Consider the following 19,104-nt stretch of genomic DNA (forward strand, 5'->3'; position numbering starts at 1 on the left):
AGTTTTTGAATGGTTATACAGCTGCTTCTTTTGGTATTTTTTCTCTATAGCTACATGCAACCACAGTAGGCCCTCAAAGGTATGAAGAGGCTTCAGAATAGTGTTTTTCCCATAATTAGCACATTTCCTCTTTGACATAATTTCATGTTATACAGAAGACAACTTGATAAAGGTCCTTGTGAAGAGACTGAAAAATACTTACTGTAAGTTAATTTCAAAACAGATTCATATTGTCTATACTGATTTAAAATACAAAGACCTGTCTTTGACAGAAAAGGCAACTCTCTTTTCCTGTATTAACATGTTTACCTAAACTGTTTGTGTATAATACGATGGCAAAGACCTAAAATCCTGCAAGAAGATATTTTTAAGTAATTAGCTAGGAGGACAGACATAACACGTCCGTTATAATTGATCTCATAAGCATATTACAAATGAGAAATGAAGCACCACTAATGTGGCTCAGAAAAGCTTGTAAACAAGGTTATATCGAGGCAGTGGGAGGGGAAAAGGAAAAACGAAAGTAAGCTCTTTCCATTTAGTCAGCAAGGAGGGGAAAGGCAACAGTGGCATCAGAAAAACAGAAAAAACAGAAGAGAAGGAGCCAGAAAGGTCACTGAGGAACACAGCCAGCTTTTTAAGTGGTTTGAAGACAAACTTGGCTGCAAGTCGATTGGACCTAAAACAAAATGAGTTAACAGAAAAGTGGCAGATAAGCTTTAGTGTAGATAAAAGTAAGGCAATGCACATAGAGAAGAATAATCAAAACCTTGTATGCCTAATGCTGAGCACAGTAATGGCACTTATATCTCAGGAAAGAGATCTTGGAGTCACTGTTGCTACACTTCTGAAATCACCGGCTCTGTGGGAGACAGCAGCAAAAAAAAAAGTCAACAAAAAGCTTAGTATCATCCAGAAAGGAATTGAGAACAAGGCAGATGGCATTATTTTGCTGCTCTGTGAAACCTCTGTACATGTAGCCATACCTTGACTAGTGGTACAGTTCAGGTCTCCATGTCTAGGCAGGACCTCACAGCATTAAAGAAGTTATCCCTGCATCTAAATTATCATGGGGATGAAGCATCTGCCTTACAAGAGACAGGTGCTCTCATTTCTGGCATGATAAAGCTGACTGAGCTTTACAAAACCATGGAGGTGATAAATAAACTGAATGTTGAACTGTTACTCACCAAAGTCAGTAATATTATTAGAAGAGGCACTTGTTGAAACAAGCAGGATATAAGTTTAAGACTTATAAAAGAACATTGGTTTTATGCAACAGGTGCATTGCTGTGGAATTTAAGACCATGGGGGTTTGTGGAGGTTGTATCACGGAGTCAAAAAGGGATTTAGACAGATTTATAAGCAAGGGTCCATAAATAGGTACTAAAATGAAGAGATGAGGATGTACTGTCTAACATTCCTGATTTGGTGACTGCATGGTGGAGGAGCATGAGGACTAGGAAACGGGATCATGGATAAGCCAGGCTTATGCCCAGCATGTCATTCTGCCAGATAAAACATTAGGTGAGAAGAGCCACTAGTCTGACTCATATTATAGTGCATATTATTAGGTTCTTAAAATCACCATCTATTGTCTTCTTGTATAATGAGCCATGTTTTACCCTGGTGCTTTTGGTATCCATACCCAGCAGCCATAGCCATGTGTTTCAGTGATGTGGAATGATGCAGGATTTCTCAGGTATGAAAAGGTGCATGTTGCACCTGAAAGAGCTAGTTTTGGTATCTGCTGCTGAGACCGTCCTAAAGAGCCTCCAAAGCTGTGTTCCCAGTCCCGATGTGGCCCAGTCTTCCATCAGCTTCCTCAGCATGGGCAGCTGCCAACTAGTATAGCTGCTCTCTAGCTAACCAATGCTGTCTACCAGCTGCTCCCCTCTCCCTGCAGATATGCTAAACGAAATATATTTGTGCAGCATGTTTGAGCTGACCAGAGGAAGACATCAGGTTTCTCAGTGTACTTGCTTGTCGAATATATTTTTTCAGAAGATGCATCAGAAGCTTAACTTTAGATATCTCTGAGTAGCAGTCATCTGATCATAGAAAGGGACGAATAGGATACTGCAGAGGTGTAGGTTCTTCTACATTTCAAGTTACATATTTTGAAAACTCAAACATTTTGGGCAACATTACTCACAGCGGCTGACATGAACCTAACTGTTACGGCTATTTGCAGTGTTTCTGGTTCCTGCCTCTGAGCCGATGAAAGCTGAAATTGGCCATCATAAAGTTATGAAAACACTGCAGGCTAAAAGTCTGTTTTACTTCCCAAATTATTTGACTTCACTCGTCTTGTTATCAAGGCACTGAGTAACAGACTAGCGCGGCTAAGTTACCAATACGCCCTCGCAGCTCAGTGCTACTTGCACACGGCAACACAGCAAACCAGTTCAGTTTCGTTTATGGCTTGTTTATCTCTTTGGGCCAGTCTGAAGCAGCACAGTGCATTTGCACGTCTGTTTTTTTGAAGATCTGCCAGGATTCAACCACGGGACTCTGCGGGAACGTGACCCTTTTTTTGCGGAGTGGGAGGGGGGAAAGAAGGGGAGCGGGCAGAGCTGATCCCGAGCCCGAGACCTTATTTTTCACTTTCACTTTCCAGACCGTCCATGCGCAGAACCATTTCCCAGAGGGACCAAGCCCGTTCACCCCAGTGCCACTAAAGCGGGAGGGAGGAGGCAGAAAACCCTCCCCGCGAGCAGCCGCCCTCCCTTGCCGGGCTTCTCCCCGTAGCCAGGCGCTTTCCTGGCCGGCCGGGCTGGTTTCGTTTCCCGCTGGCTCCGCCGCCGCCCGTCCGTCCGCGCTGCCGCCTGCCCGGCTCTCGGCAGTGATGCTGCGGCGCTGCCCCCCGGGGCCGCCGGGTCCCCAAACCCTCCGCTGCCCCCCGGGGCCGCGGGGCCCCCCGCCCCTCCGCCGCGCCCTACCGCCCGCCGCCCCCGCCGTCCGCGACCGCCTGCGGGAGGTGAGCGGCCAGGGGGCTGCGGGGTGCGGGCTCCGGCTCCTCCGGCTGCGCAGGGCGGTGCGCAGGCGGCCAGTGCGGCGGGCGGGTGTGAAGGGTGACTGACATCTGTCCTTGCAGTGCGCGGCGCGGATCCCGGAGGCCGGGGCAGTACTCGACGTGCTGGAGAACTGTCCTGAGCACCAGAAGAAGGGAGGTTTTCCCGTCGTAGTTTTTGAAGGGCTGGATGCCACAGGTAAGAGCAATGCGTGGTTGAAGAACCACATATGAGAAATTGTTGGAAAGAGCGACTGCTATGGCTTTCAGCCAGGTGAAAGGCTTAAAAGTACAAAAAATCCTGGAAACCTGTGACAGATTTGAAAGAATTAGTAATTATAAATAGCAGTCTGTCTTCTCTTGCTTGTAAAAGATCAAATGGTCTATGCTAATTTTCATTCAGTGGATGAATTTCTTATCCATGTAGATTAAAGAATAAAAAGAGTGGAGTACTGCAAATTAAATTTCTTGTGCAGATGATGAAACATACTTTTAGTGGAGAGTTTTCCAATCAATGAACTAAAATAATGGTAGTCCAGGGAACTGACAGCAGTTTGTCTCAGAGAGAAATATTAGTTGCCTCTGAATAACTTTGTTTTCTGTATTTTCCGTTAAAGAGAACTTAAAATGCCCTCTAAAAAGAAAGTGTTGGGTGACAATATAGCAACATCCACATGAATCGTGACCTAGAAAAGTATTCAAAATGGGTATATAGAGAAACAAACATGCATTTAATGCATTTGAAAGAGTGGAGACAGAAAGCTGGCAAGAGGGAGGGGTGGAAGGCCTTGAGAGTACAAAGTAATAATTCCTCAAACCAGACTCATAATCCTTTTCCACTGAAAACCTTATCATAATATACTCAAGTTAGATAGTCAGATGTCAGAACATGTACTCCAAGTGAACAGCATTTTTCAGTTTTTAAAACCCAGTTGAATCTGGTATGTGATATAACACGTTTCCTTCTGTAAATGAAATGCAGGCAAAACCACTGTAACCCAGGCTGTTAAGGACACCCTGAATGCCGTTCTGCTAAGGTCTCCACCACCTTGCATCAGCCAGTGGAGGACAATATTTGATGATCAGCCAGCACCCATTAAAAGAGCATTTTATGCTGCGGGCAACTACATTCTTGCTTCAGAAATAGCAAAAGCATCCACTCAGGCACCTGTGATCATAGACAGGTTTGTATATTTAAGAAGTCCTCTTATATCAGTGCCATCATACAGTTGTTCAGCGTTACAAGCAGAAGTTGTCAACTATAGTCTCTGTGTTTCTTATTTTTTTTGTTTTTGTTTTTCTTTTTTAAGTGATACTTCGCTGGTAGTCAGATAAATATTAAATCTCCTAGCAAATAATACTTGTGATAACAGTCAGGTGGGGGACTTCTGTCAGTGTAACACTTGTAACTGGCTTTAGCATACGTTATATATTCAGTTAGGAATAGTGGAGGCATGGGACTTTGCAGCCTGAGCCAAAGCGGGGCCCTGTGACAAACCTGAGGAGAATGAGGGCTGCTGATCAGCATAGGGTCTGACATGCAGGTGAATTAGAATGATCGAGTTTTAGGTAGATTTACTCTTTGAGGAGGTAAAGCCAGAAATATGCTTCCCACTTTTTTGTTGTTGTTGTTTTGCTTATGTTATTTCTTGTTTTCATTAACTGCATAGGCAGCTTTCAGTATTATTCTTAATTAAGAAAGTCTAGATGCACTTTGAAACCCCTAGCCTGTTTCAGTAGAGGTACTTTAACCTTCCCCTCACAACACACATATACCAAAGTTTGGATATGTTTGACTGACATTTTTAACCAGCCTCAAAACCACTGAAACATATAAAATACAGTGCCTCATAGTGGTGGGAATGTTAAATGCAAGTGAAATGCATAAGGGTTAATAAAGTCTGTCTTCGTCCACATGTGGTTGGAGGCCTCATGTTCTCTACCAAATCTGCTGCATGAAGTAGAATGGCAACCACAAAAAAGAGAGTATTGGATTTTGACTTGTAATGTAACTCTTCTTCTGACTTTTCATTGTATGAGAAGACTTTCTTTTGATAGGAGTATCTGGAAAACTCTTTGCCTAATGTGTCGCTTCTGCCATACATTTTAATTTACAATTCACAGTAATTCTGAATATTGCATTGAATGTTATTGCTCTGTTAAGAAATAATGGATGGCACAGAATTGTTCTTTACATTTCCATTCAAAATCAGTGTCACCTACGTCGTCACTATTGCACTTACCATTATATTGACATCCATCTCCTATATTACTGAAAAATTACCGTCCTCTTTAAAATTTCCTTCTCCATTCTGTACTTTCCTGAAAGATACTGGCACAGCACAGCTGCCTACACAATTGCCACTGAAGTAAATGGGAAAGTGCAGGATCTTCCACCAGCTCATGATGAGGTGTACCGGTGGCCTGAGGATCTGCTTAAACCTGATCTTGTTCTTCTCCTGACTGTTGATCCTGAGGAGCGAGTCCGTAGACTTCAGTGTCGAGGGCTGGAGAAAACAAAGGAGGAAGCTGAGCTGGAAGCTAACAGTTTGTTTCGCCAAAGGTACACTTTAATGAGAAATAAGAGGATGGAGGCAATCTTGGCACCTGTGGGATCAGTAGCAAAATGTCCCACTCACATTATCGGAACAAGAATTTCCTATGTTTGAGCTTTTGGGTTGGGTTTTTTTTGGACAGGATTCATGGCTGACAAGGAGGGTAAATTCTGTCACTTCTGACGGTAATCGTTTGAAAGCTGCATGTGAAGAACTTCCTTCTTCTGCAAAGGATCTTAAAGTACTTGTATTTTGCTACTTGCTCCTGGTATTGTAGCACCTTTCTTATTGAGGTCATGAAGGAGAAAGACCTATAAGTTCCAGAAATGTGAAACAAGAAGTTAATTTATATAGTTTCTCCAGAAAAGTCTGGAATTGAACTCCAGATTAAGAGAATAAAATTTAGATCTCCTCTTGTAGGTATCTTTAGTTGTGCTAAGTGTCTCAGGCCTCAATATAGTCAATACACTCAATGGAGCCTTCAAAGAAATTCAGCTCACCACTTGCCTTGAGCCCAGTGATCTCAGTGGAAGTATCTAGGGCCATTTGATAAGATCTGAGACATCTGCATGAGGCCGGCAGGGGTGATGCAGAACTTGTCAACCTTTTCTGGACCAGCAACTGGAAGCTAAATGAGATAGTCCAGAACATCGCAAGCAGTACTAGGCACATTTGTTTAGGCAACTGAATCACACCTTAGGTATCCTATTTCAATTGCTGTCTAGACTACACCAAATGTATTGATTAGATTATTATTATCTACAGTGGAAACTTAAATACCTAGTGCTCGTGTAGATACCTCAGTATAGACACCTGAATGTCGGTGTCCTTATCGGTAAATTGCAAAGCTGAAATCTACCTCTAGGGTTTAAATGTTTCTGGTGATGACATACCTTAAAAATACCTTAAAAATGCTTAATTCTGACAGAAGCTCTGTGAGGAGACACAGTTCATATAGTCGAACCTGAAGAGGGATGGGTGAGCGAAGGGTACATGCTGTCATTTTAGAATCTTTCATGCTTTAATTGTGTTACTTCTTATTCCCATCAGAAAGCCTTTGGTTATTTCTACTTGTTAATTATGCCAACCTGGATGTAAGAACATTCCGAACCTTGCTTTATTAATCTCATAATTTCTGTCCTCAATGTTTGGCATTATTAACTCTTGTGGCAACAGAGAAAATTATATTTGCATTCTCATCCACATCCTCATAGACTAAACGTGGCAGAGTTCTGCATTATGAGAAGGCCTATAGTCTCAAACAAGGAGGTTTTCATCCTGATATTCATCCAGTTAGCAAAGCTGACCAGAAGAAAGTGCTGAATGATGTGTCAACTCTGCAATCCCGTGACTCAAAGCTGAGATCGGTCGGTGGGCACACTTACACAACACATTGCCATACAGTTCAGAGACACCTTAGTGGGCTCTGAATAAATTAACTCAGGTGTTAGAAGGTGGCTGTCCACTGTACTGCTATACCAGACTGTATCCCATGCTAAGCTGTACATAAAGAAATACCTCAATGCCATGCCATGTGAATATGAATAGAGAGAGCTCTGGGAATCTGTGTCAAGGAAACTATGTGCTTAGAGGTTCATATTATAATAGCTACTAATGGCTTATTGCTTTTTGCAGTAGATTTCATTCTTAGCTTCATATCAGATTTTTTTTTCCTTTGTCTCTGTGAACACTTTCTCCCGAGACTGATGGATAATGCCATTTCATATCCCTGCAATTTCTAGTTTCATTTCTCTTGTTTTGTATTTAAATAGAGTTGAAGAGTCATACAGAAGGATGGTGAATCCTGCATGCCAAGAGGTTGATGCCAGCACCTCCAAGGAAGAGGTTCTCAAGACAGTGCTACAGCTAATTAAAAACCACTGTGCTTTGTGAAAGCAACTTCTGTGTAATAGCACTTGAAAGACTTTTTAGTGCACTTCCAAGATACTTTTTGTTGCCCCTCTGGTTTTGATACCTGAAAATGCACTGTGATGTGTTTTACCCCACAGAAGAATCTTCTCTTTCTTCTGTCGACAGTAACCTGTGCAGGTCATCTGTTTCACCATTGCCTACCATACTTCTCTGTATAAGGCAAAATAATACTCATGTTATTCAGCATTCTTAGCAAAGCCACAAGCATACTATGATCATGTGCGAGGTACCCCAGAGTGCTCTCTGACATGGTGACATTTCAAGACACTATCATGTTGCACCTTAATCACCAGGAGAACCTGTTCCCGCATCTGTTGTGCACCAGAATTCACTGGACTGTGGGAACGGCAGGCTGTGCGGTTCCCGCTAAATAGCCTTGGACAGGTTATACAGAAGTACGTATTTTATGAGTGTAAGGAGTGATAGCCCAGGCCAGTGAGAATGATATCTCAGGATGGAAAACTGCCCCCATATGTATGATGTGTGAACGTTGGGCCTGGTCGTGTAAATGAGCGGGTTGGAATGCTGCCCAAAAGATATGCATGGGAACGTGACTGAAAACAGTCACAACATGAGTGTGGTGTGTTTGGAATAACAATTATTGAAAAAACATCCTGTCTAACCTCTTAGTCCAGGTCCATATCTGTAAACCTATAAATTGAGAAGTGCTCTCACTGCTAACAAGACCTTTATGTGTGTGCGTCTCTGCGTCTGTATGAATCGTTCCTCATCGCTGCACTGGACTGCAGCTGGAGCATTAGTGCCCAAGGAGAGGCTGAAATGTCATCCAGCAGTAAAACAATAAAGTGGTCATAACATTGAGGAACAGAGAATCCAGTGGCCCAGTGTTGTTTACTGGAGTAGAGGATGAGCAATTGCTGCTGTGAAGGGCATCCTGCAAAACGTGTTGTAAGTGAGGGCCAGTGAGCATCTGGGCCTCTACAAAGTAAAGTCCAACCCTGTCAACATATGCAAATGAATACCAATTAATTTCAGAGGAAAACAGGAGAATGCTGATATCTTAGAAACAGAGACCTGAGAAGAACCTGAATTAAAAACATTTGATAAATAATTGCTAAAATATTTTTCTACAAAACATTTTCTATATCCTATTCATAGCATTGTTGATGTGAATTTGTATTCTTTTGAGAGATGTGAAAAGGAAAAAATGCAGAGAATCTGAGCAATGGGAATTATTGTATCTTTTCACTTCACCTTTTCTTTCTCTGGGTTTTTGCACATATTGAATGTGAAAGCAGGCTACCATCAAGACTTCAGCTCTGCAAAGGCTGATTTTTATGTACATTAGTTTCACTATTGTTACTCCTAAGTGTAAAACTAAACATATGGATAAGCCTTTGTGGGGTCAGAAATGATCTGCAGATCCAGAAAGAATGTAACTAAAATGTAAATTTGATTTCAGATACTACTTTTGCTCACTTTCCTGTGTTAAACAAATGAAATTATGAATAAATCTGTCCTGTAAATAAAAATGTACTCACTACTGCAGTTCCTATATCTAATCTGTGTATGTATTACACACATGAAGTATATACTTATAGTCCTTGGGGTTTTTTTGTTTTTGTTTGTTTATTTTTGTTTTGTGTGTGGTTTTTGTTTGTTTGTTTTTAACCCAAAGCTGCTTAGACAGAACAGCAAAGCAAGGTAGACCAAACCCTCACGTTCCTTTCTCATGTCTTTGTTAGAATTAAAGATCTGCAAGAAGTTGTGTGCCACATGGAAGATGTTAATGTGCATAATCACTCAGATACTTCCCATTTCTGTGGCATTTCTGCCACGTTTTTGTCCACGGTGTCTGAAAAGCCTGCATTATTACTTCAATTTACATTTATAGCAAATGCAGGGGTTTGTCACTGGCTGCTGAAATGCAGGCAGGTCTGGGCGAGGAGCAGCAGAAATACAGGAACGCTGGCCATCGCACACCCAGCAAGAGCATCACCCGCTTCGTGTGTGATAAACTGCTTTGCTGGGCTCACTGGTGGCCACGAGAGGTCAGGATTTCGGTGCTCGAAAGACCTTAAGCTCCGAACAATTCGCACAGATTGACAAACTTAGGCTATGCCTTGGTCGATAAAACTGTTTTCCTACAGCTTTGGGGTGTGGTCGTTGTGTAAGATTGGGAGGCAAGGCCGTGACACAGTGCTGGCTTGTGGCCACCAGCCTCTGCCACCCAGTCCTGAGCACAGTCAGCCCCTGGAGCATCCTTCCTTACCTGTGGTCATCTCACCTTGGAGGCCAGATGTTTGCTAGCACAGGCAAAGGCTGCTCCCTCTCAGTCATCCTCAGGGCAGAGGACATGCCCAAGCATGTTTCTTTTGTTACTACCCCAGTAAATTTAGTAATTTGACCATTTTTTGATTTACTGGTACAGACCTAGCTTTGGGATGTGATCCTGCAAAGATACTGGTACTACAGTCCTCAGAGCATCTGGGGGATTGTATTAGTAAATCACAGACACAGAAACTTAATATCAAGCTTCTTAATAATTCTGTTAAAGTCAGTTAATCCAGTTCTTACTGAACAATAAGCACTGTTTGTGGTGTTTGGGTGTTTCCCGAAGTACAAAACAATACTTTCATCTGCCTGAATTAGACTGTTCGTACTTTTTAGTTATTTTTGAAAATTCTTCAAGAGTTTAAATGAAAATGTTACAAGATTTTATTTTATTTTTATTTTATTTTATTTTATTTTATTTTATTTTATATTTTATTTTTTAACTTAATTTTATTTTATTCTCACCATAGTATTTTAAGCATCTTTTAAAATATTTTTTTTAAATCTCATTTGCTGCCATTTTTTTTTGTTCTAGAGGGAATAGATACTCAAATAAAATGGTATTCAGTTGCCTAAACATAGACATCCACAGCCAGTTAGTCTCCCTAAGGTATCTGAGATGTCTGCATGGGGCTGCCAGATATGACACGAGACATTTGGTTGAGCTGTTGATCTGCAGAGTGGCAGCTGGAGGCCTGCAGGGGTACCATATGGTGTGTAAAATGGCACTATTCTCCCATTTAAGCAGTGAGAGGGTTAGAAAGCACCAGTGCAGCCTCTTTGGGCTCTGCCTATATTAGCAGGGGGCCTGAACAAAGTGGGGCAGATCTGTAGCACAGAGGAGCTGGTGCAGAGGACCCTGTGTGTGCCCTACATGTATTTCAGAGATTTATTTCAAATCATGTCTAATCTGGTTGCATGGGCTGGTCTCTCCGTAGTGCAGTAAGTGTGCACACCAGATTTTTTGATTTAGCTTTGTCTGGATGGAGTCCAGTTCGCAGACGCCAGGACTGTTCAGTGATGAAAAGCAAAGGCTGGTGAGGAGGGGTGGTCAGGAGGAATGCTTCGAAAGCCCGTACCTGATAGCAGCTGAAATGTGAATTTGGATGTATTATTTAAATGTAATGTAAAAGCAACATTAATTTCTTGGAAAAGTTTCCTTGGAGCCAAAACAGAGTTTAGGTCTGGTTGCCTCAGTGTCCTGATTGAGCACTAGCCTGGAAAACATTACAGCTCCTTTTGGTCCATGATCCCAGGTTTCCCACAGGGGGTAACCATGGGATGGGAGCAGGGAGGAGCGGATTTTAGTGCGTGCTTGGCCCCATCCTGGCATTGCAGGGGGTGTAGCCGTGGTGCTCACTCACTGTTGGGAGTAGTAAGTGCTGCTGTCAGCCTGAGAGGTGAGGAAACCATTTGTAAGCAAATACCAAACTTCAGCAATGAAATGTAAGGGTGTTCAGCCATTCCCCTCCCATTCCTGAAATGGCTGGTGTTCAGCCATTCCCCTCCCAAAAATAAAAGTTTGCAAGACAAAGACTAATTCTGCAAAGTCAGATGCTAGGAGGTGACGTTCAGGCTCTTTCAGAAGACACAAAATGTCTATCTCCATTACAGATTTAGTTTCATAGTAATGATTTTTACCATTATTTTCCATAGAGATAACAAGTGGCATTATCTACAAACTGTTGTTTTATCAAGTAGGAATTCACTGTGCTGAGTGCCTGGAACTAATACACAATAGCTAGGGAGGCCAGTTTTTCACTAGGTTTTCTTCACTGTTCGGTATTTTGTGTCCTTTCCCCTTAGCATTACCAGCTTCTACAAATTTGCCTAAAAATGTGCATGCTACGTCCAGTACAAATTCTTGACAGTTTCAGAGGCAGGAGAATCAGGACACTCCATGGGACTTTGATGGAAGGACAAATGTCTCTCTTCAAGCCCAGGATAAACAAAGGTCCCAAAGAGTTCTTATTTTTATTTTTATTTTCCTTTTTTTTTTTTTAAGGAATGAATAATTGCTAGTTGTCTGTTAAAATTAATTACCTTTTTTCAGTCCCAGTTCCCCTATTTTCTTAATTTGAATATTTGAAGAAATACATAAGACTGAATTGTTGCTGCAGGGGGCTGCACCGACTTTGATCTTTTAAATGGAAAGCTATGTTCAATAAAATTAAATCATCTCTTTTGCAAAGACAAAGATCATCAGCCTCTGGCTTAATTTAACTAAGCAGATGTAGGGTTTATGTAAATATGCAGTCATTGTCATGTGAAACGAAAGCTAGAATACACTGCCATTAGTGTAAAAGTGCATTCTGTGACACCAGCTGGTCAGTCATGACCTTTTATTCAGCCACAGAGACAGTGCATATCATGTACTCCAAAGTGGGGGAAATATGCCAAAAAATGCTCTGTCCACAAATTCATTGCTTATGAAAAGAGCCAGCCAGATAAAGCTCCATTTTAAGCATGAGGCAGGTACAGAATAAGGTCCAGTGGGGTAATTTACTTTTTCTGCTGCTCTGCCCCTCCCTGAGTCAGCTGTACAGTGCAAGGTTAGTGCTGTCTGCCTATTTGCTTGGGCTTTTGAATTTCTTTAGTGAAAGATGCTGTAATTATGCAGGCACACCTTTTCTTGAGAGGACAGAAGGCAGAACTTCTGAAGAGGATCCAGACCACCTCCCACAGCTGTAAGTCTTCTGGGCTGGTGACTCTGAGGCTTTTGTCAGTGATACAAACACTCCTGTAGAAGATCATTTGCAAATAAGTTTTCCTTGACTCTAGTGGTATCAGTCAGACTTGCATGAGGTTGGAGTGGTGATGATGCAACATGCTAATGAGTCTCAGTGTACTGACACACAGAAGATACTGTGCTGCTGCTGTCTCTGAAATCTGCTCTGTATCCAGCTGCATGTACTCCTTGTTCCCAACCTGTAAGCTTTCAGGCTGAATGCTCCAGTCCACAACTGCAGCTCCCAAAAATTTCCCTTTCCTTCCTGCATTGCAAAGTGCTAGCAACGCAAGCTTCAGACACCCCTGATACCCATCTTGTCCATCCCGAAAAAAAAATCCTCAAATATCTTAAGACTACTTTCAGTTTTCGCTCCAAAATAGGATGCAGTGCTTCCGAGTCAGGTTGGAAAAAATGTCTCCGTGCTGATATTTTAATTTGACCTTTCTCACTCTACAATATTTTACGGCAGCTGACTACCTGAGTGTCTGTTCTCAAATGAGCTATATAGACATTCCTTAATAATGTAGTTCATGCATTATTTTTTGTATTATGTATCTGTATTGCCCAAACAATATGGGATTTGCTCTGCTTTTCCATTTTCCACAGGAGATGTGTTTTGTAAATGTAATACAGGCTATTTTAGTGAAGGGAAAGCACAGTTAGTTTTTATTTAGCTGTTCCCAGTTTCTGAACTGCTGTTGGGTTTAACTGTGGTACTTGGGATCAGAAGCCATTGACTGTGTCTGACTCTGTTTCCTCAGCTCCCAGCAGCATTCCCATATGACTCTTGTAACACAACAAAGAGTTCAGATGTAGAGTTCATCTACTTTACATTTACAGCTGCCTCCCTTGGAGGATGCATCATCTGTGCAACAAACTGTTCTAAAGGTACTGTAAAAAGCCTCTCCTTTTTCTATGTGGGAGTTTCACTGAGCAGACAGCTAGGAAATGATCTAAATGTGGGCTTTGGATAGGAAGTTAAAACTTATTTATCTGTAGCTGCAATTCAAAGGAAGCACCTATATGTAGCATTGCCAGTGATCACCAAAAATAGATTCACTTTCTCAAAGTGTTTGATCTTAGGAAGAAATTTCTTGGCATTTTGCAAAGGTTTTCCTATAAATCTGAATATATTGGGACAAAACCTATTGCTCACGTAAGTCTGCAGAGACACTGAATCTACAGGGTGTTTTTTCAGAATTATTTCACTATATTCAGAAGGGGCAAGGGTTGCTACCTTCATCTTATTTTCCAAAGAGGTTCTTTGGGTAGGTCTTTTCTGGGCAAAACAAAAGAGCAGCTGCAGAACTGTCCTGGAGATGGGGAGCAGAATGGTCTGCAGCCACTTATACGTGCAAATTCACCAGCCAGAGCAGTACCTGATGCCCACCCTGATCACAGAGTCCTGGGACGCTGCCTATGCCTCAGAAATCTGGTCAAACAAAATTGCAGAAAGCTGCAGAAAGCCCCTCAGGGAGGGCAAAGGAAGACAGGAAAAGCCTTCCAACACAAACAAAACAACCTGGGAGCTGCTCTGAGTTTGCAGCCCACCAGGCAGAGGGGAGATCCAAGTCAGAGGGGAGTCAGTGAGGGCTGTGCCCAGCCCATGCCGTAATAAAGAATGAGACAGGAAAATGGGGGATATTCAAACAAAAGGCAGGCTCAGAGGAACACACATTTCCCTCCTGAAAGGTCATGCCAGAAAAAGCACAGTAAATATTCCCATAGAAATTCAGCAATGGAAAAAAATGAAGAAAATGCAAAGGGTAGAGGCATTTCTGCTTTGAAAACTCATCATCTATGATAGAATAACACTGATGCAAGATTGCAAGATTGCAAGGATGCAGGGATGCTGAACTGGATGCACACTATCCTGAACTGTGCATATGTATATGTGTGCATGTGTTTGTGTATGTGTCTCATCTGTGCTGGGAGAAGGTGTAGGGAATTAACTCTGTCTCTCAATATATAGCTTAGTTATATGACTGGAATGTTTTTTCAAATGCTTCCTTCCTGGAAGTGTCATGTGGATCCCTAAGGAATGGTAATCATGGGTCAGTGGATCCCAGAAGTTCACCCAGGCTGCCTGTATAGCTCATGAGTGTGGAGAAATGACCCATGCATAATCTAATCCATGCAAGGGACACTCCAGTGGGTGTGATGCTCCACATATGTTGTTTTGCCTCCCTAGATCTGCATGCCACTTGTAAAACCACTGCATATGTTCCTCAGTCTGCACAGTAGAACGTGACTTCTCTCACACAGGAAAGACAAGGGTTGTGATTGCCTAATCTTTTCTCCACAGGGCTACAAGAGTAAGCATACTCTTATTCCCAAAGCAATTTTAGCTTGACTCTTACCAGAGAAAAGAGCCAAATGATTGAACCACTGAAGGCAGAGTAAGGATCTGACCCATGTTTATGTCTTCCTGGAATGTATTTTTTCAACCTATTGTACAAAGGAAGAGCATTTCTGACCCTGCACTCTCAAGGTTGGTGGGTGAACCCTGGCCGGTCTTTTCACTGGAAGAGTGCCACCAAGGTGAGGTTGCAGTCCTGGGTAGATGTGAGTAATGCATCTGACAGGGAGGAGGATTTAATATGGACCTTCTGCTCAGTCTCTCCACTTTGATACTGTTGGAGACCTTTAAGCTGTGCATAATTGCTGTAACGAGTCCCTTGATCAAAGTCTACACTCTGCATGTAAAATGCAGGTACCTCATTCAGACTTCTGACTTCATCTTTGGAAGACAGATAGCAAAGAAAATGATCTGTTGATGAATTTTTAGAAAATGTCAGCAATAGGGATGGGAAGAGTGTTTTGGACATGATGAAAAGTCTTAAACCCAATCTAGCAGCCCAAGAAACTCATCGAGAAGCTTCTGAAGCTCAACTTCTCAATACATATACATCTTCCTGCTTTCACCCAGGGCTATAAATGCTGAAGCGATGAGAAATCCTGCTCTCAGAGTGGTCTGTATCAATAAAACTGCAGCAGGCTTGAAAGCTTTGTGAGAGGCTTGTTCTCACCATTGTTTCACCTCTCTGTTTGAAGGTTTGTTTTTGTTTTGTTCTCTTCCTCAGCATCTGTATTTACTGAGAAAGAAATGAATATATTGCAGATGGTGTTAGTTCGTATCCCACAGGAAAAATTGTAGAGGTGAGTGATTTTGGTGTTTCCCATTGCCAGATTAAGGAGTAGAAAATAGCATCAGAATTGGAGGTATTGACATAAGAGGGGGTGAAGAGACGATCAGTGGGAAGGAGAAGCTGAAAGATTTCTGTAATCAAGCTTTTTGTTCTAGTTCCCATCCTACAGAGAAACAGCTTTGTAGTAAACATCAAACCCTGCTTTACAGTATCAGGGAGAAAATAGTCAGGAACATACTAGCACACTGCAGGAGAAAAGCAAAACCTGTCCTTTGCTTCCAGCTATGCCAGTGGTATGGCCGGTTGTGATAGGGAAAGCCCCGAATCCAGTTTCAGTAAATCAAGCACAGCTGGAGCATCAACAAGTCTTGTGGTTTGCTTTTGTCTCTTGGGATTGGGGTAGCGTTAATGTTGCATGCACAGCCTGTGGAGCTGGGGTAAGTCACAGAAGTCTGGATCTGGATCTGAACTCCTTCAGAGGTCACGGCTGCTTCGACTGGGGATTTTGGGTTAGGTCCATTATGGATTATCACTCTGAGCTCTGATATTCTTTCTCAGTGTGGAATTAACAGGATCCACATGGTGGATTTGGAATCTAATATTCAGATGTGGAGAGCCGTGAGCACTAAGCCCCTGGTCTTTAACAGGAGCTGTGCACATGCTGAGGCTCAGGCTCACAGGTCCTGCACATGTTGGTCGGTGGTGAGAAAATGTCTCACCCTGTTTCAGGCAGTGGAAGAGGTTTACAGCCTCAAGATATGCTTGTTTTCAAGTGCTTCAATAAGAAGAATCAAATATTTGAGGCAACAGAATTGTATGGGAAATATTTAAAGGAATTTCGAAAGACCTCCCTGTCCTCATAATATTCTATAGCATAAAAGGACATGGAAGTAACAGAATTTCTTTTAGACAAACCTCTCTTATTTCTTACGTCAAACATCATCTTTTTTAAGTGCCGTCTGCCCATCATAGACAGAAGCAGGGATCTTGGATTGCACGCTCTTTCCACGACTGTCTGTCTGCACACATGACCTATCCATGTCCCTGGTGATCTGTGCAGAGACTGATACAGAAAGGAGCACCGCTGCTTGACATTGAGATCCTCTTTTTTGACCTCTGGAAAAGGATCTTTAGTGTGAATTTGAGGGCTGAACTTGTCCGAAGGCAGGCCCCTGTACCGTGAAATCCTCCCCTTGCAGGACCGCGGGGGCTGGAAGGGAGATGCAGGGGGCTGAGCTCCCCTCCATGAAGACTGGGAGGAGGTGTGGAGGGAGGGCACAGCCCCAGTGACCCAAGGGAGGTGACTCTGGGTTCTGGCAGGCTCCCTCAGAGATCTGCAGACCCTGAAGCTTTATCTGCAAAGTGGCCAACATCTGACAAAACAATCTGTTGGAAGCCCCATTGAGGAAACCTCGCAGACTTTCCTGTTGCTTGCCCAGATTTCCCCACATGGGTAGCGGATCTGGCACAGGTGATGTGAGCAGTCTGATTTCAAAATGCGCCGTGTCATAAATTCCATCAAAGGTGGAAGCACTGTGGATCAGACAGCAGGCTCCGACCCACCCACATTGCTTCATTTGCTTGCCTAAATCTGTTTGATTTCAGTTCCATTTCTGTTTTCTTTTCTTTTACTCCTTCTATTAATCCAGTGTAGCAAGCATGCTTGTGCATGAAGGGAAACCTGCAGCACATTAGATTAACGCCGTCTCTTCTGAAGCTGTTTGCAGTTCTGCAAAACGTCCTTTAGAGTCGGTGTATAGATAATATAGAGCCACGAGAGGGAGCGAGAGTACTAAATAAGGCAGTTCGGGCTTTAAGAAAGGGTTATACCTCTGGAGAAGCACAATTAGCTTTAAAGTGATAGAAACACATAAAACATAAACAGCTGGAAGAACAGGGAGGGTTGGCTCAGGAGGTAAGTGGTTGTATTAGAAGGTGGAAAACCAAAAGATAGTTTAAAACCATTTTGATATATGTGGTAGGCATTTTTTTTTTTTATTCTTGATTTCTTTTCATAGATAGCACTGTCTAAGCTGCATAAGCTGCCAAATGGCATAAAGATGTAGCTTTTAGAAGTACCTTTATACCATCCCTCTAAGAGACAGGGAAAAAGGGAATATTAAATAAGGTGATGGATATGACCCTCAGTTGCACAGAATTTAAACACAATACTTCATCTTTACAACAGCACCACTGAAGCAAGATTTGCCTTTTCTGTCACTGCTTTCTTGTGTGGCTCTGAGCAAATCACCCAAAGCCAGATCCTCAGGGCTAATTAGGTAACTAATACTCAGAAAAACTGCAGAACTGAAGTACCTAAATAATACTGTAGTCCTATTTCTCCTATGCGCTATTTGTTCTGTATGTCTGAGATGAACGTGTTGTAACTTCTTCCGCTCAAAGAGAAAATGAACATGCTCAATACACTAAAGAGTGGAAGAAGATTTCATGTTGCAGGTACGTGAGGCTCAGGGGCTTTGATTGTTACAACTACCATAAAATAATTGGATTTTTTTTAACAATGCTATTTTTTGTTCAAGTGCATCCTGGACTGGTTTTCCATGCATCCATGCAGAAGGGGTGCCACTGAAGCTACAAGCCAGCTATTCTGATTAAAAAGTCAAGATCTCCAGAGCTCTGCAGCAAGGCACGCATGACATTGATCTGGCTTCCTATTACAGACCTGTCTTTTGCGTCTCCTGAGTTTTATCAGTTTGTTTTATTGTAATGGGTTCATTCAGGCTGCAATAATTAAGGGTGTGTCAGATTATTTCATAATATGATCTTATTTTTCAATGAGCTATAAAATTTCACTCTTGGCTACAAGTTGATGTATGTAGTTGAGAACCTGCTGCTTTTAAAGCAGTTTTGAATGCCTTGAAGCATTCTTTGAACCAAATTGGCCCATTAAGAAAAAAAGGGCTGTACTGCATAATACGCTGGTTCTAAAAACCATTTTCAAGTTAGTAGGAATTCCTCCCCCTCCTTCTCCTGATAAGTTTCAGGCTGCAAATAATGGCAGGAGTCATATGAATTACTGGTATTAAAGATATTACAAAATTTAATCGTGAAGGTAACATGTTAGCTCCATGGTTAAGGTTGTATTGAGTTTTGATTTTAAAGCAGGAGAAAAATTAACTGTTTAAAAATTAGTTGCAGTGCCTAAAAAATTATACTCTAGAAGTCCATGCCTCTCCTAAACAGTATAAGTAGTGGTATTTCTAGTGAAAGTTGCCTGAAATATGTCCTTTTGAGGCTCTATTTTTAGCTTCGCATTACTTTGACGATGTTTCTGAGTTGAAACACCCCCTGCAGAGAGCGTGCCCCAGGCTGAATGCTTTTGGAAAAGTGTTAGCAAAACATCCAGGAAAACCATTGCAAAAACGGTGCACTTATTCCCCATGACATGCAGGAAAAGATGAGCTGCTT

The 19,104-nt window shown here is 42.2% G+C and overlaps 1 protein-coding gene across 1 annotated transcript; it reads left to right on the top strand.

Moving 5' to 3' along the window:
• Nucleotides 1-1,716: 1,716 nt before the first annotated feature.
• CMPK2 (cytidine/uridine monophosphate kinase 2) lies at nt 1,717-8,205 on the top strand. The gene is made up of 6 exons (XM_065630550.1): nt 1,717-1,848; nt 2,621-2,980; nt 3,098-3,212; nt 3,996-4,197; nt 5,343-5,576; nt 7,341-8,205. The coding sequence occupies exons 1-6, from the start codon at nt 1,717-1,719 to the stop codon at nt 7,459-7,461; spliced, it is 1,164 nt and encodes a 387-aa protein (XP_065486622.1). The 3' UTR covers nt 7,462-8,205.
• The last annotated feature ends 10,899 nt before the right edge of the window (nt 8,206-19,104 follow it).

The sequence above is a fragment of the Caloenas nicobarica genome, chromosome 3, assembly GCF_036013445.1.
Source record: "Caloenas nicobarica isolate bCalNic1 chromosome 3, bCalNic1.hap1, whole genome shotgun sequence".
Classification (NCBI taxonomy): domain Eukaryota; kingdom Metazoa; phylum Chordata; class Aves; order Columbiformes; family Columbidae; genus Caloenas; species Caloenas nicobarica.

Bases quoted from the DNA above. Each gene is read 5' to 3' on its own strand.
- CMPK2 (XM_065630550.1), top strand. From the start codon at position 1,717: ATGTTGCACCTGAAAGAGCTAGTTTTGGTATCTGCTGCTGAGACCGTC. The intron at 2,981-3,097 runs GTGAGCGGCCAG...CTGTCCTTGCAG, and splicing joins TCCGCGACCGCCTGCGGGAG to TGCGCGGCGCGGATCCCGGA. The intron at 5,577-7,340 runs GTACACTTTAAT...GTATTTAAATAG, and splicing joins AACAGTTTGTTTCGCCAAAG to AGTTGAAGAGTCATACAGAA.